At 41.5% G+C, this 14,527-nt stretch overlaps 1 protein-coding gene across 1 annotated transcript in view; it reads right to left on the bottom strand.

Moving 5' to 3' along the window:
* LAMA1 (laminin subunit alpha 1) overlaps positions 1–14,527 on the bottom strand; it is a 182,851-nt gene that overhangs the window by 153,928 nt on the left and 14,396 nt on the right. Inside the window, exon 3 of the mRNA XM_039912223.1 lies at positions 14,228–14,340. Coding sequence (XP_039768157.1) covers positions 14,228–14,340 — 113 coding nt within the window. The remainder of the gene's footprint in view (positions 1–14,227; positions 14,341–14,527) is intronic.

Genomic DNA, 14,527 nt, shown 5'->3' with positions numbered 1-14,527 from the left:
TCCTGTTGTCACAGAGTTTATGGTCTAGCAGAGGAGATGGAAACTGAAATAAATTACAAGGGGCTGCAAAAGAGTTTAAAGATATATACAGAAGTCCTCCTTGGGTTGGTGTGGTGGAGAGGGACACTGGGGATGTGGAAGAGGTATAATGGTTGCCCAACAATCTCATTAGACAAGCTCCACACGATCATGCCTTAAAGTATGAAGATATTAAACACTCTCCTCCTTATTAACTTCCTCTCCCACTACAACTCTAACCCCAAGGTGCTTAATATGTCTCAGTCTTATCTCTCTCACAGTTGATCCCATGCTCATGCCCTCCTCACTGTCTGGAACTTCTTCCCCCTCCATATCCACTACTTTCTTCCTATCCATGCTCTCCATCTTCAAAGTCCAACTAAAATAATATCTCCTCCAGGAAGCCTTTCCTGACTAACCCCTCACCTATCCACCCTATTTTCCTTCCCTTCTGCACTGCATAGGCCCTTGAGTCTGTACCCCCTAAGGATGTTGATATTCCATAGCACTCATGTACACATCCTTATTCTCTGCTGCTTCCCCTATCTGGAATTTATTTTAACATGTTTCCTCATTAGGACTGTAAGCTCTCTGAGGACAGGGATCAGGTCTATCAACTCTATTGTTCTTTCCCAAGTACTTAGTAAGAGTGTTCAACACAAAATAAGCCTTCAGTAAATACCACTTATTGACTGATAAATTGAAGAGGTCGATAGTGAGAGAGATTTGGTAGGGATCAGAGCTGCTTTAGGGGGTGTCTTGGTTCAGAAATTTCCCAAGGCCACTGAAAAGATAAGGCCAGTAAAATGACTAGAAAGATTCACATCTGCTTAAAGGAGCTGAGTGTGAGGGGCTCTGCGCATTCATTCATTGATTCAAATTTAATGAGCACTTACTGTGTGCAGAGCTCTGTACTATACACTTATAATAATTATGGTACTTAAATGTTTACTATTTGCCAAGCACTGTTCTAAACACTGGGGTGGATATAAGTTAAGCAGATTAGACACAGTCTCTGTCCCACATGAGGCTAACACTCTTAACACTCAGTCTTATCTCTCTCACAGTTGATCCCATGCTCATGCACTCCTCACTGTCTGGAACTCCCCCTCCATATCCACTACTTTCTTCCTATCTATGCTCTCCATCTTCAAAGTCCAACTAAAATAATATCTCCTCCAGGAAGCCTTTCCTGACTAACCCCTCACCTATCCACCCTATTTTCCTTCCCTTCTGCACTGCACAGGCCCTTGGGTCTGTACCCCCTAAGGATGTTGATATTCAACCTCTCCCAACTTCCATAGCACTCATGTGCATATCCTTATTTTACGGATGAGGTAATTGAGGTCCAGAGAAGTTCAGTGACTTGCCTAAGGTCACACAGCAGACATGTGGCGGAGCTGGGATTAGAACTCACAATCTTCTGACTCCCAGGCCCATGTTCTACCCACTAAATCATGCTGCTTCTGTATTGCAACTCCACAGCCTGGCAGTTTCATCATCAAATCCATTATGTAACTTCTTCTCCAGTTATATCCTACAGTTCACCATTCTCCCTACTTTCAAACTCTCCTAAATATCACATTTTCTCCAAGAGACCTTCCCAGACTAAGCTGTTTATTTACCCTATCTGCCCTCCTCTCTGCATCAAATATTGTATTCTCCTAAGAACTTAGTAGTGCTCTGCACACAGTAAGTGCTCAATAAAGACAACTGACAAAATCTGAACTTAATTGCACATCTTAAACACTTGGATACTCACTCCAGTCCCTCAATACGTATATAAATACTCTAATACTTTATGATTTCCCCTATCCCTAATCTATTTTAATGTCTGTCTTCTCCTGAAGACTGTAAGCCCCTTGCGGGCAGGGGTTATGCCTAGCAACTCCGTTGTGTTGTAATTTCCCAAATGCTTAGCACACTGCTCTGCATACTGCACACATTCAATAAATATCATTTATCATTGGATTGATTACAAAAACTCTTAGACATTCCAGAACATGCAACTGAAGTGCAGCCTGGAGATACAGAAAAGCCCCGGACTCTTAAAGATTAAGGCTAGGTGGTGTGTTTTCAACACTGAAAACAGTATTCAACATTGAGAACAGTCAACATTCAAATATTCTGGGAGTCAGAGGGAAATGAGTTCTAATTCCAGCTCTGACACTTATCTGTTGTGTGACCTTAGGCAAGTCATTTAACTTCTCTGGGACTCAGTTCTCTAATCCGTAAAATGGGAATTAAAACAGTGAACCCCATGTGGGTCGTTGTGTCCAACCTGATTAGCTTGTATCTACCAGAGTGCTTAGTACAGTGCCTGGCACATAGCACTTAAATCCAATTTAAAAAACTATTAAAACTTAGTAAATGTTAATGGAAATACCAAAATCCAAATGTCTTCCTGAATATACCTAACTGTTAATTCCTTCTTCCCCACCAGTAACGGCTTTGGGTTATTTTACTGATCACCAGATAATAGGCAGGGAAAGGAAGGAGAGAGGAAAATCAGATCTGGTTGAGTGAAAGGGGATTGAAAACAACTCTGAAAAGGATGTTTGGGATTATCTGTGTGTTTTACCTTTTTTTTTTCATTTGTGTCCAATTAGATGGAATAAAAATTTAACCCCACTGGGGAAACCATCGATGTCCAAAATTGTAAAAATACACAAAAAAAGCTTTTCTGCATTTATTTGATTTTTACATCTCAAGGGCAGGGGTAAAAAATAGTTCAGTCACCCAGATCCCCAAAGTACACTAGAAACTCTGAACAGTGATCCAATTGTGTGGCAGTTAAATTTATTCATGTGAGGCAGACTGAGACACTTCCCTCCAGGGATATGGCATGTGGCCTATAAAGCCTTGCCAGCAGAAGAGACTACTGAGATGTCGGGACTAGGAATCAATGAATCAAGGGAAGCAACATGGCCTAGTGAATAGAGCACGGGACTGGAAGTCAAAGGACCTGGGTTCTACTCCCACTTGCCTGCTGTGTGACCTTGGGCAAGTCCCTTTACTTCCTCTGTGCCTCAGTTACCTCATCTGTAAAATGTGAATTAAGACTATAGGCCCCATGTGGGATAAGGATTGTTTCCAACCCGATTTACTGGTATCCACTCCAGCACTTAGTACGGTACCTGGCACATAGTAAGCCCTTAAATACCACAATTATCATTATTATTCATCAATCAATCATATTTATTCATTCAATAGTATCTATTGAGAACTTACTGAGTGCAGAGCATTGTACTAAGCACTTGGAAAGTACAATTTGGCAACAGAGAAAGACAATCCCTACCCAATAATGGGCTCACAGTCTAAAACAAGTAGACAGGCATCAATAGCATCAATATAAATAAATAGAATTACACATCATTAATAAAATAAATAGAATAATAAATAAGTACATTAATACACAAGTGCTGAGGGGTGGGGAGGAGAGTAGAGCAGTAGGAGGGAGTCAGGGTGATGGGGACGGGAGGAGGAGCAGAGGAAAAGGGGGGCTCAGTCTGGGAAGGCCTCCTGGAGGAAGTGAGCTTACAGTAGTGCTTTGAAGGGGGGAAGAGAGCTTGGCAGATGTGAGGAGGGAGGGCATTCCAGGCCAGAGGTAGGATGTGTGCCAGGGGTTGATGGCAGGACAGGCGAAAATGAGGTAGAGTGAGGAGGTTAGCATAACAGGAGCAGAGGGTGAGGGCTGGGCTGTAGAAGGAGATAAGGGAGGTGAGATAGGAAGGGGCAAAGTGGTGGAGAGCTTTGAAGCTAATGGTGAGGAGTTTTTGTTTCAAGCGAAGGTTGATAGTCAAGCACTGCATATTTTTGAGGAGGGAGGTGACATACCCAGAGCGTTTCTGAAGAAAGATAATCAGGCAGCAGAGTGAAGTGTAGACTGAAGTGGGGAGAGACAAGAAGTTGGGAGATCAGAAAGGATACTGATGCAGTAATCCAGTCGGGATATGATGTATTAACAAGGTAGTGGTTTGGATGTAGAGGAAAGGGTGGATCTTGGCGATGTTGTGAAGGTGAGACTGGCCGGTTTTGGTGATGTGCTTGCTGATGTGCTTGGTGACATGCTTACTTATTGAGTGCTTACTGTGTACAGAGCACTGTACTAAGCTTTTAGGTGAGTAAACACCAAAGAGTTGGTAGTCACTTCACCTGTCCACAAGGAGCTCAAGGTCTGGGGGAGACAGCTATTAAAATAAATAAAGCATGGATATATACCTAAGGGTACGTGGATCTGTGGCCTGTGGGCCGTGGAAATTTGCCCCACTCTCACCCCACAGCACTTATGTGCATATCTTTAAATTATATGCTATCAATTATTTATTTAAATTAATGTCTGTCTCCCCCTCTAGACTGTGAGATTCTTGTAAATTGTACAATATAGATTCAACTATTCATCCTGTTGCTTAGTCTGTGAGCCGCCTGAGGGACAGGAACTGTGTCTGACCTGATTAACTTGAATCTACTTCAGCACTGAGAACAGTGCTTGACACTTAGCCTGTGCATAATACCTTGAAAATAAACCATAAGGACAGCATACTTATTCATAATTAAGTCAATTATGCAAATGACTGCACAAGTGAAGTGGAAGGGATTAAGAGGGATATATGTATATAAGCATATATATTATACATTACATATGTATAATATATGCATTAATATATATTATAATAATAATGTTGGTATTTGTTAAGTACTTACTATGTGCAGAACACTGTTCTAAGCGCTGAGGTAGATAAAGGGTAATCAGGTTGTCCCACTTGAGGATCACAGTTAATCCCCATTTTACAGATGAGGTAACTGAGGCACAGAGAAATTAAATGACTTGCCCAGTCACACAGCTGCCAAGTGGCAGAGCCGGGACTTGAACCCATGACCTCTGGCTCCCAAGCCCAGGCTCTTTCCACTGAGCCACACTGCTTCTCTAAGCTTATCTTTTCTAGCTTCTCTAGCTTTTCAGGTAGGACATGTCCCGGTCCCACATGGGGTTCACAGTCTTAATCCCCATTTTACTAATGAGGTAAACGTGGCAGAAAGAATAATAATAATGTTGGCATTTGTTAAGCTCTTACTATGTGCAGAGCACTGTTCAAAACGCTGGGGTAGATACAGGGTCATCAGGTTGTCCCACGTGAGGCTCGCAGTTAATCCCCATTTTACAGATGAGGTAAGTGAGGCACAGAAAAGCTAAGTGACTTACCCACAGTCACACAGCTGCCAAGTGGCAGAGCTGGGATAGTTAAGTCACTTGTCCATGATCACACAGCAGACGAGTGGCGTACTTGGGATAGAACCCAGGTCTTCCGACTCCCAGGCCCATACTTTTTCCACTGTGTCACACTGCATCCCACCTTTGCTTTCTATTATTACTCATCATGGGACAAAGCTGGAATCTCCCTGTTATAGGAACTCCAAGGACTCTAAACCTTTTAAATCCCAGATTCCTTATTAGGGATTAATCTTTCCAAGGCCAACCCAAAGTATATAATTTCATAAGAAAATCCACCAATACAAACCTTCTTCCTCAGAAGGTACTCTATTGGTTGTTAGCTAGGAAATGTCACCTAAAAGCATGACTGTTACTTTAATCTTATAAAAGCACAGATACATTTGAAGAAAAAGAAATAAAGATTCTTCTTTAACTGGCAATATTTCCTAATAAATAAATAAAGGTGTAAACTAAGAAAATGTTTGAAAAGAACAATTTATTGACCAAACCATATATGTTCACCCGCATGCCTGCCACTGAATTTGGCCGCTCCCAGGATAAGAGTTCCACATTAAATATGAAGATATGAATGGGCCAAAAATAATGAAGCTTAAACACATTTTATACAGTTTTGGGGGGTTAAAAAAATTATCCAACTGGGCCTGTTGGACGGCCTTCTCTTCCCTCTGCATCTTGCTCAAACCTGTTTATCATTAACAGGGCTCAATTCAAGGTCTAAGAACTCCCTGAGAGCTCCCTGACCCTGGGAAAGCTTTTTGAAGCTTTAGAAAAGCTATCTGCATTTGAATCATGTAGTCCAAAGAGATCTCTTTCTCTTGGCTCAAGAAATAATTAAATAAGGCAGCAACAGGATAAGAAGAGGAGAAAGGAAAAAGCATCTCAGTGGAAAACATTTTCCATAAGATCTGAGCTAGTGCGAAGAAGAGCCTGTGAGAATAGCTGTAGTTTGTAGATACAGAAGATAATAGGAAATTTAAAACAAAAACAGAGGGCAACTTCACTCTTGCATTTCCAAAAGAAAAGTGTACTAAATGATACATTTTCTGATTTTAACCAAGGTGGAAAAAATATTATTCTTCAATTCATTCCTTCTGCAAATCATATATGCTGTTAAACTATGCATTAATGGATTCTTGTTCAAAGAAGCAAAAAGAAATACACCCTGCACAGCATAGCCAAGTGAATAGAGCAGAGGATCAGAACTGGGTTATCCAAGTTCAAGCCCAGCTCTGACACCTGCTGTGTAACCTTTTGCATATCACTTAAAATCTCTGTGTCTCAGTTTTCTCATCTAAAAATGGGGATAAAATTTTTTGTTCTCCTTTCCTCTTAGACTGTGAGCTCCATGTGGGAAAGAGCGTGTAACTGATTTGATCCTTTTTTATGGCACTTGTTAAGTATTACTATGTTTCAAGCCCTTTTCTGAGGCCTGGGGTAGATAGGAATTGATCGGGACAGATACAGTCCTTGTCCCACATGGGGGTCACAGTCTAAGTAAAAGGGAGAGCACATATTGAGTCTCCATTTTGCAGTAGAAGAAATTAAGGTACAGAGTAGTTGTGACTTGCCCAACATCACCTAGCAGGCAGATGGTAGAGCTGGGATTAGAACCCAGTCTTCTGGTCCCCCCGGCCTGTGTTTGATCCACCAAGCTATGCCACTTCCACATTGTTATCTTATATATACTCAGACCCTGATATATAGTAATTGTTTAAGCAATATCACTGTTATTTTTTTCCACAATAAATGTTAATTCCACATTATACCTGCATTAGAATCTAAGTATGCTTCAAAAATCAGTTTTAAGTATCATTAGAAATAGGTCTCTAAGGAGCATGTCCTAATGGAAGAGGACAGGCCTGGGAGTCAGGACGTGGCTTCTAATCCTGGCTCCCATACTTGTTGCTGTGTGACCTTGGGCAAGTCACTTTGCTACTCTGTGCCTCAGCTGCCTCATCTGTAAAATGGGGATTAAGACTGTGAGCTCCATGTGGGACAGGGACTGTGTCCAACCTGATTAGCTTATTTCTACCCCAGTGCTTAGAACAATGCTTGACACGTAGTAAACACATAAAATGCCATTATTGATATTATTAATACCCTCTACATCATCTTCTACAAAGTCCTAGGAAATTACCATTTTTAACATAAGTTAAAGGGCTGTTAAACTCTCTGGGAAACCATGTTGGGGGTGAGTGTCTGCCAGAGCTGAATGGTTAAAATGGGGCTGCTTCTGCTTATCCCCAAGGCAGTGTAATTCTTTATTCTTTAATTCACTTTAATGATCTGTTTTTTCCATATCTGCCAGAGTTTAATGGTTAAGTTGTGGTTACGTTGGTGCTGCCTCTGGTTCTTAAATAAAAATAAATAAATGTTGGTATTTGTTAAGCGCTTACTATGTGCAGAGCACTGTTCTAAGCGCTGGGGTAAACACGGGGGAATCAGGTTGTCCCACGTGGGGCTCACAGTCTTAATCCCCATTTTACAGATGAGGGAACTGAGGCACAGAGAAGTTAAGTGACTTGCCCACAGTCAGACAGCTGACAAGTGGCAGAGCTGGGATTCGAACTCATGAGCCCTGACTCCAAAGCCCGTGCTCTTTCCACTGTGCCACACTGCTTCTTCTCAACCCAATTCAATTCTTTATTCTTCTGTTCACTAAATGGTCTGGTTTTTTTTTTCCCAGGCCTTTAATGTATTAGCCTTACTTAACCCAGACTCCCTGTCCAGCCTTGTGCCAAGTTGTCTCAAGTTGCCTCATGCCTCTACTTTCTCCACAAACATACTGCATTTCACTGAACAGGAATCCAATAAATCAGAGAGTTGAGAATCCAGGTTCTCACTTAGCAGAAGAAGAAACTAACCCAATGAGAATTGCTTGGGAGTCAGAGGTCATGGGTTCTAATCCTAGCTCCACCTCTTGTCAGCTGTGTGACTGTGGGCAAGTCACTTAACTTCTCTGTGTCTCAGTTCCCTCATCTGTAAAATGGGGATGAAGACTGTGAGCCTCATGCGGGACATCCTGATGACCTTGTATCTACCCAGTGCTTAGAACAGTGCTTGGCACATAGTAAGGGCTTAACAAATACCAAAATTATTAACCAAAAATCATGAGAGAAAAGGACCCAGCTGTTAAGGCTTCCAGGGTGTTTAGGCTTACCACTGCTTTACAACGCTACAATCCAACTATTACTAGACCTGGGTATTACTAACAATAATAATTATGGTACTTGTTAAACACCTAATATGTGCCCAGCAATGTTCTAAGCACTGGTGTAAATGCAAGTCAATCAGGTTGAACCCAGCTCCTGTCCCACATGTGGCTCACACTCTTAATACCCACTTTGCAGATGAGTCTTAATACCCATTTGGCAGATGAGATAACTGAAGTACAGAGAAGTGACGTGACTTGCCAGAAGTCACACAGCAGACACATGGCAGAAGCAGAATTAGAACCCAGATTCTTCTGACTCCCAGGCCTGTGCTTTACCTACTAAGCCACTCTGTTGCAACTGAGATGGCTGAAGAAGCCCATTCCTCAGTTTAGCCCCAGTCCTAAACACTTTTTAGCTCTCACTGTTGGAGGTTAACCCCTCACCAGTGCTCAAAGTAGCCTGCCCCTTGGAAATGTTGCCATCTAAGCTGTCTGACTGTTCCTGTTGTTCTCAGCTTCCCCAGGCATGTCACCTTGTGTTTCCCTTGGCCCTTCAAATGGTTCTTCAAGCCACCAGCTCCTCATCACCACACTTCAAGCCCTTATACAGCAGCTGCTCTTGTTCACAGCTGTGAGCTATCCTCCTCACAATTTTGCTCCAGGAATACAGGTCTACAACCAGCAATGTTTCACTAAGAGGCGACTGGATATGTTTTTCTGTGGTGTTTTTGGTTTATTTGGGTTTTTTTTAATGGGATTTGTTAAGCATTTATTATGTTCCAGGCAGATCCAAGCTAATCAGTTTGGATACAGTCCCTGTCCCATATGCCGCTCACAGTCTTCATCCCAATTTTACAGATGAGGGAACTAAAGTAAAGAGAAATAAAGTGACTTGCCCAAAGTCACACACAGCAGTTGATTGTGGGCAGGGAATCTGTCAATTTCCTATTTTAATGTACTCTCCCAAGCACTTAGTACAGTTCTCTGTACACAGTAGGCACTCAATAAATGCAATTAAATGAATGAAGTGTTAGAAGAGGGATTAGAACCCAGTCCTTCTGACTCTGAGGGCCAAGCTTGATCCATTGGGCCATGGTGCTTCTGAGCCACTTTATTCTCAAGAATGTCCTGTCATTTTAGTTTTCCTGATGCCTCACTGGCTCCAGCCATCAGGAGACTGAAAATGATCCCAGGACCAGGGCTGACATGGAAATCATCCCAAGGTCTGATCTTTCAGAACACAAGCTATGTGTCAGTTCAGGGCAACCTATGCAAATTTAAAGCCTTTCTTTAGCAATGCTAAGCTGAATGTTGCCATGGAATTCTGTTATCTAAGGAACTCACAGTCCAGCGATTCAATAATAGACAATGAAATTAAAAAAGGGTTGAGAAGACCAGCATGAGCTTTGCAAATGTTATAAATCTTATTCTGCCTTTCCACACATTAATATACACAGACAGTCACTCATTCCTTCTTACAGTTTAAAAGCAAACAAACTTTTCAAGAAGAAAGATTCCAGAGCTTGATATCTGTGGAATTTAGGAATACACAGGCATATTTTTTTATATCACTTATTAAGCTCTAACTAAAGACCAAACAATTGTGCTAAAATCTGGAACATAGGAAGTAGGAAAATTAAAAAGTAGACCTTTGCTCTTTGGAGAAGTTAAGTATACTAAGTGACCCATTTCCAGATTATAAAATCAGAGAAAATTTAGGAACTCCACAGGACTCACAACTGTTACCATTTTACAGATGAGGAAACCAAAGCCCAGAGAGGTTAAGTGACTTCCCCAAGGTCACACAGCAGACAAGAGACAGAACTGGGACCAAAACCTAGGTCTCCTGATTTTCAGACCCATGTCTTTCCATTAGGGAGCCCAAGAAAGCATCCTGGATTTCCCCAGCAGCTAAAATGGAATTTTTAAAATGGTATTTGTTCAGTGCTTACTATGTAGCAGGCAGTGTACTATGTGCTGGAGTAGATACAAGCTAGTCAGGCTGGATACCGTCCCTGTCCCACATGGGGCTCACAATCTTAATCCCCATTTTACAGTTGAGATAACTGAGGCACAAAGAAGCTAAATGACTTTCCCAAGGTCACACAGCAGACAAGTGGCAGAGTCAGGATTAGAACCCAGCTCCTCTGAATCCCAGGTTCATGCGCTTTCCCCTAGGCTATGCACCTTCCCCTGTAGACGAATGATTCTACAGATAGCATAAGGTGAGTCGAGATAGGAGGGGGCAAGGTGAGTACTTTAAAGCCAAAGGTGAGGAGTTTTTGTTTCATATGGAGGTGGATGGGCAACCACTGGAGTTTTTTGAGGAGTGGGGAGAAATATTCTGAACATTTTTGTACAAAAATGATCCGGGCAGTAGAGTGAAGTATGAACTGGAGTGGGGAGAGACCGGAGGCTGGGAGGTCAGCAAGGAGGATAATGCATTAATCCAGGTTGGATACGATGAGTGATTGCATTAACATGGTAGAAGTTTGGATGGAGAGAAAAGGGTGGATTTTAACAATGTTGTAAAGGAGGGACCAGCAAGATTTAGTGATGGATTGAATGTGTGGTTGGAATCACAGAGAGGAATCACGGAAAACACCAAGGTTACGGGCTTGTGAGACAGGAAGGATGATGGTGCTGTCTACAGTAATGAGAAAGTCAAGGGGAGGACAGGGGTTTGGGAAGGAACATAAGGAGCTCTGTTTTGGACATGTTAAGTTTGAGGTGACAGGAGGACATCCAAGTAAAGATGTTTTGAAGGCAAGAAGAAATGCAAGACTGCAGAGAGAGATTTGTTCAAGACAATTCTTATAATGAATCAATTAATCAATTGTATTTATTGTTTACTGTGTGCAGAGCACTGTACAAAGACTCGGGAGAGTACAATATAAATGAGTTAGTAGACATTCCCTGCCCACAAAAAGCTTACAGTCTAGAGGGGGAGATAGACATTAATGTAAATAAATAAATTACAGATATGCCCACAAGTGCTGTGGGGCTGAAGAAGGGGTAATAAAGGGGTGCAAATCCAAGTGCAAGGGTGAATGAATAATAATAATAATTATTACCATTATTAATAGTAAAAAAAAATGATAAATCTCATTTTAAATAAAATGTTTAGTTTTATCTGTGTACTCCTAAATAAAGCCTTTGTATTAAATTAGTTGGTAGGGCACTGCCAAACTTCACAAATCAGATTAAATGAGCAGCATGAAGCTGTGGTTTGGATGCCCAAAGTATTACTTTGAAAGGAAAATAAATATTTCCACCGCTGTGATTTCTTCTATTTATTTCTAATGTTGAAAGGGGTTATTAAAAGAATAAGCCGCAGTTATGTGTCATGAAAACTGCTCATTAGCATCAATGATGTGAACACTCAGAAAACACCTCCAACTGCTCTCTATTTGCATACATTAGCAGCCAGAATACAGAATAATGTGAATCATGCAATTCACTCTTCATTTTAAACAAAACTAAAGAGTAACTCCTGATTTCCAATGCATTAATACCATATTTACTCATACAATTGCCCCAAACAAATAACTTTAAGGGCAAATAAAAGGTTATATTTTATACCACAAAAGTATAAGCAGTGATGGACACAGAAGGAAAAGGAGCAGAAGGGTGAGAACTTGATGGTACATTGTGTATGTTCAGCATTTGGAAATGTCCAACAGAAATGAATTACTTAAGAGAAGCACTCTCCGGTACCTCCTTACCATCCTCTTTCTTCTCCCTTCCTTTCTTCCTGCTTTTTCATCTCCTCTTGAACTTAATTCTTATATGAAATATGTGATAGACCCACCCTTGCTTTAGAGTTGCAAAGATTATGAAAACATGATGAGAAAATAAAGATGCAAATTGCAGAGAAGGAAAATCCTGTAACCCAAATATAGAGTTTGACTCTGCTTGGCCTAGTGGATTCTAGAATAGAATAGAATAGAATAGAATAGAATAGAATAGAATAGAATAGAATAGAATAGAATAGAATAGAATAGAATAGAATAGAATAGGAGCCCCTTGACTCTATTTATTGCCATTGTTCTTGTCTGTCCGTCTCCCCCGATTAGACTGTAAGCCCGTCAAAGGGCAGGGACTGTCTCTATCTGTTTCCGACTTGTTCATTCCAAGCGCTTAGTACAGTGCTCTGCACATAGTAAGTGCTCAATAAATACTATTGAATGAATAGTGGATAGAGCACAGGCCTGGGAGTCAGAAGGACCTTGATTCTAATCCCAACTCCACCACTTGTCTGTTGTGTGAACTTGTGCAAGTCACTTCATTTCGCTGTGCCTCAGTTACCTCATCTAAAAAATGAAAGTGGAAAGAGCCCAAGCTTGGGAATAGTAGGTCATGAGTTCTAATCCCAGCTCCGCCACTTATCAGCTGTGTGACTTCGGGCAAGTCACTTAACTTCTTTGTGCATCAGTTACTTCATCTATAAAATGGGGATTAAGACTGTGAGACCCACGGGGAAAACCTGATTACCTTGTATCTGCCTCAGTGCTTAGAAGCAGCGTGGCTCAGTGGAAAAGAGCATGGGCTTTGGAGTCAGAGGTCATGAGTTCAAATCCCAGCTCTGCGACTTGTCAGCTGTGTGACTGTGGGCAAGTCACTTCACTTCTCTGTGCCTCAGTTCCCTCATCTGTAAAATGGGGATGATGACTGTGAGCCCCACGTGGGACAACCTGATTCCCCTGTGTCTACCCCAGCGCTTAGAAGAGTGCTCTGCACATCGTAACGCTTAACAAATACAACATTATTGTTATTAGAACAGTGCCTAGCACATAGTAAGTGCTTAACAAATACCATCATTATTATTATCATCATTAAATAACTTCTCCTTCTTACTGTAAGCTCATCCTCTAGACTGTATGTTCATTATGGGCTGGGAACGTGCCTGCCAATTCAATTGTTTTGTAATTATTATTAATAATCATAGTAATTGTTAAGCGCTTCCTATGTGTAAAGCACTGTTCTAAATGCTGGAGTAGATGCAAGGCAATCAGGCTGTCCCACGGAGAGCGCACAGTCTTAATCCATTTTACAGATGAGGTAACTGAGGCACAGAGAGGTTGAATGACTTGCCCAAGGTCACACAGCAGACAAGTGGCAGAGCCAGAATTAGAAATCACATCATCTGACTCCCACACCCATGCCCTTGCAACAAGGCCATGCTGCTTCTCATACATGTCAGAGGAGGGATTTGAACCCACACCTCCAGAGGAGACTACAACCTGAATGCAGTGCCTTATACCGCTTGGCCATCCTGACTTCCAAGAAATTAGTACAGTGCTCTGCACACTGTAAGCACTCAATAAATTTGATTAATTGACGGACTGATTATTGACACTGTGAGTACTATGTGGGAAAGGGATTGTGTCCAACCTGATTAGATTGTATCTACCCCAGCACTTAGAACAGTTCTTTGGACTTAGCAACTACTGTTATTATAAGGGTATGTACATAAGTACATAAGTGCTATCGTGCTCTCAAGTGTGAAGTATGGGGTTCTGTACAGTGGAAAAGCTGAATAAATGACAGTGATTTTGCCATTTACCCAGCACCACTGGCACTTTCTTCTGAGAATTTCCCAATCAATTTGATTCTTCCTCCCCAACTGCCTGAAAGAAGTAGTATAAGAAAAAGCAATAGCCAGTACTTTCAAATAAATGTATCCCCATTGGCAGTGCCTCAGAAAGTAATATAAAAATAATATAAAAAAGGACAGAAACCATTTGGTGCCCATTAAAACAACAAGAAGAGTAAAGATCCTTATGACATTTGTGTTCGTTTTCAGGTCCGTGAACTCTCACCTGTCTTAGGTCCAGGGTGATTGTGACCCAGTGATACTCCCGCCCATTTTGAATGCTGGGGCTCTGCCACCAATTATTGGTACCGTCGATAGCATTGGAGATGGGATGATGCTCTGGTGAAAGAAAGAGTTGTTACTGGAGCTTAGTCCTTCCTTTATCTTTTCCGCCCATATGTAACTTCAATAGGCCCAAGGGACCGTACAAAATTATAAGAGAAATTAGAAGAGAAAATTGGGAAGGGGCATGGTCTAGTAGAAAGAGAATGGGCCTGGGAATCTGAGGACCTGGGTTCTAATCCTG

This window comes from Ornithorhynchus anatinus, chromosome 5 (genome assembly GCF_004115215.2).
Source record: "Ornithorhynchus anatinus isolate Pmale09 chromosome 5, mOrnAna1.pri.v4, whole genome shotgun sequence".
NCBI classification, from domain to species: Eukaryota; Metazoa; Chordata; class Mammalia; order Monotremata; family Ornithorhynchidae; genus Ornithorhynchus; species Ornithorhynchus anatinus.
Note: the sequence above shows the minus strand (reverse complement) of the source record. Positions and strands in the feature narration are given on the sequence as shown.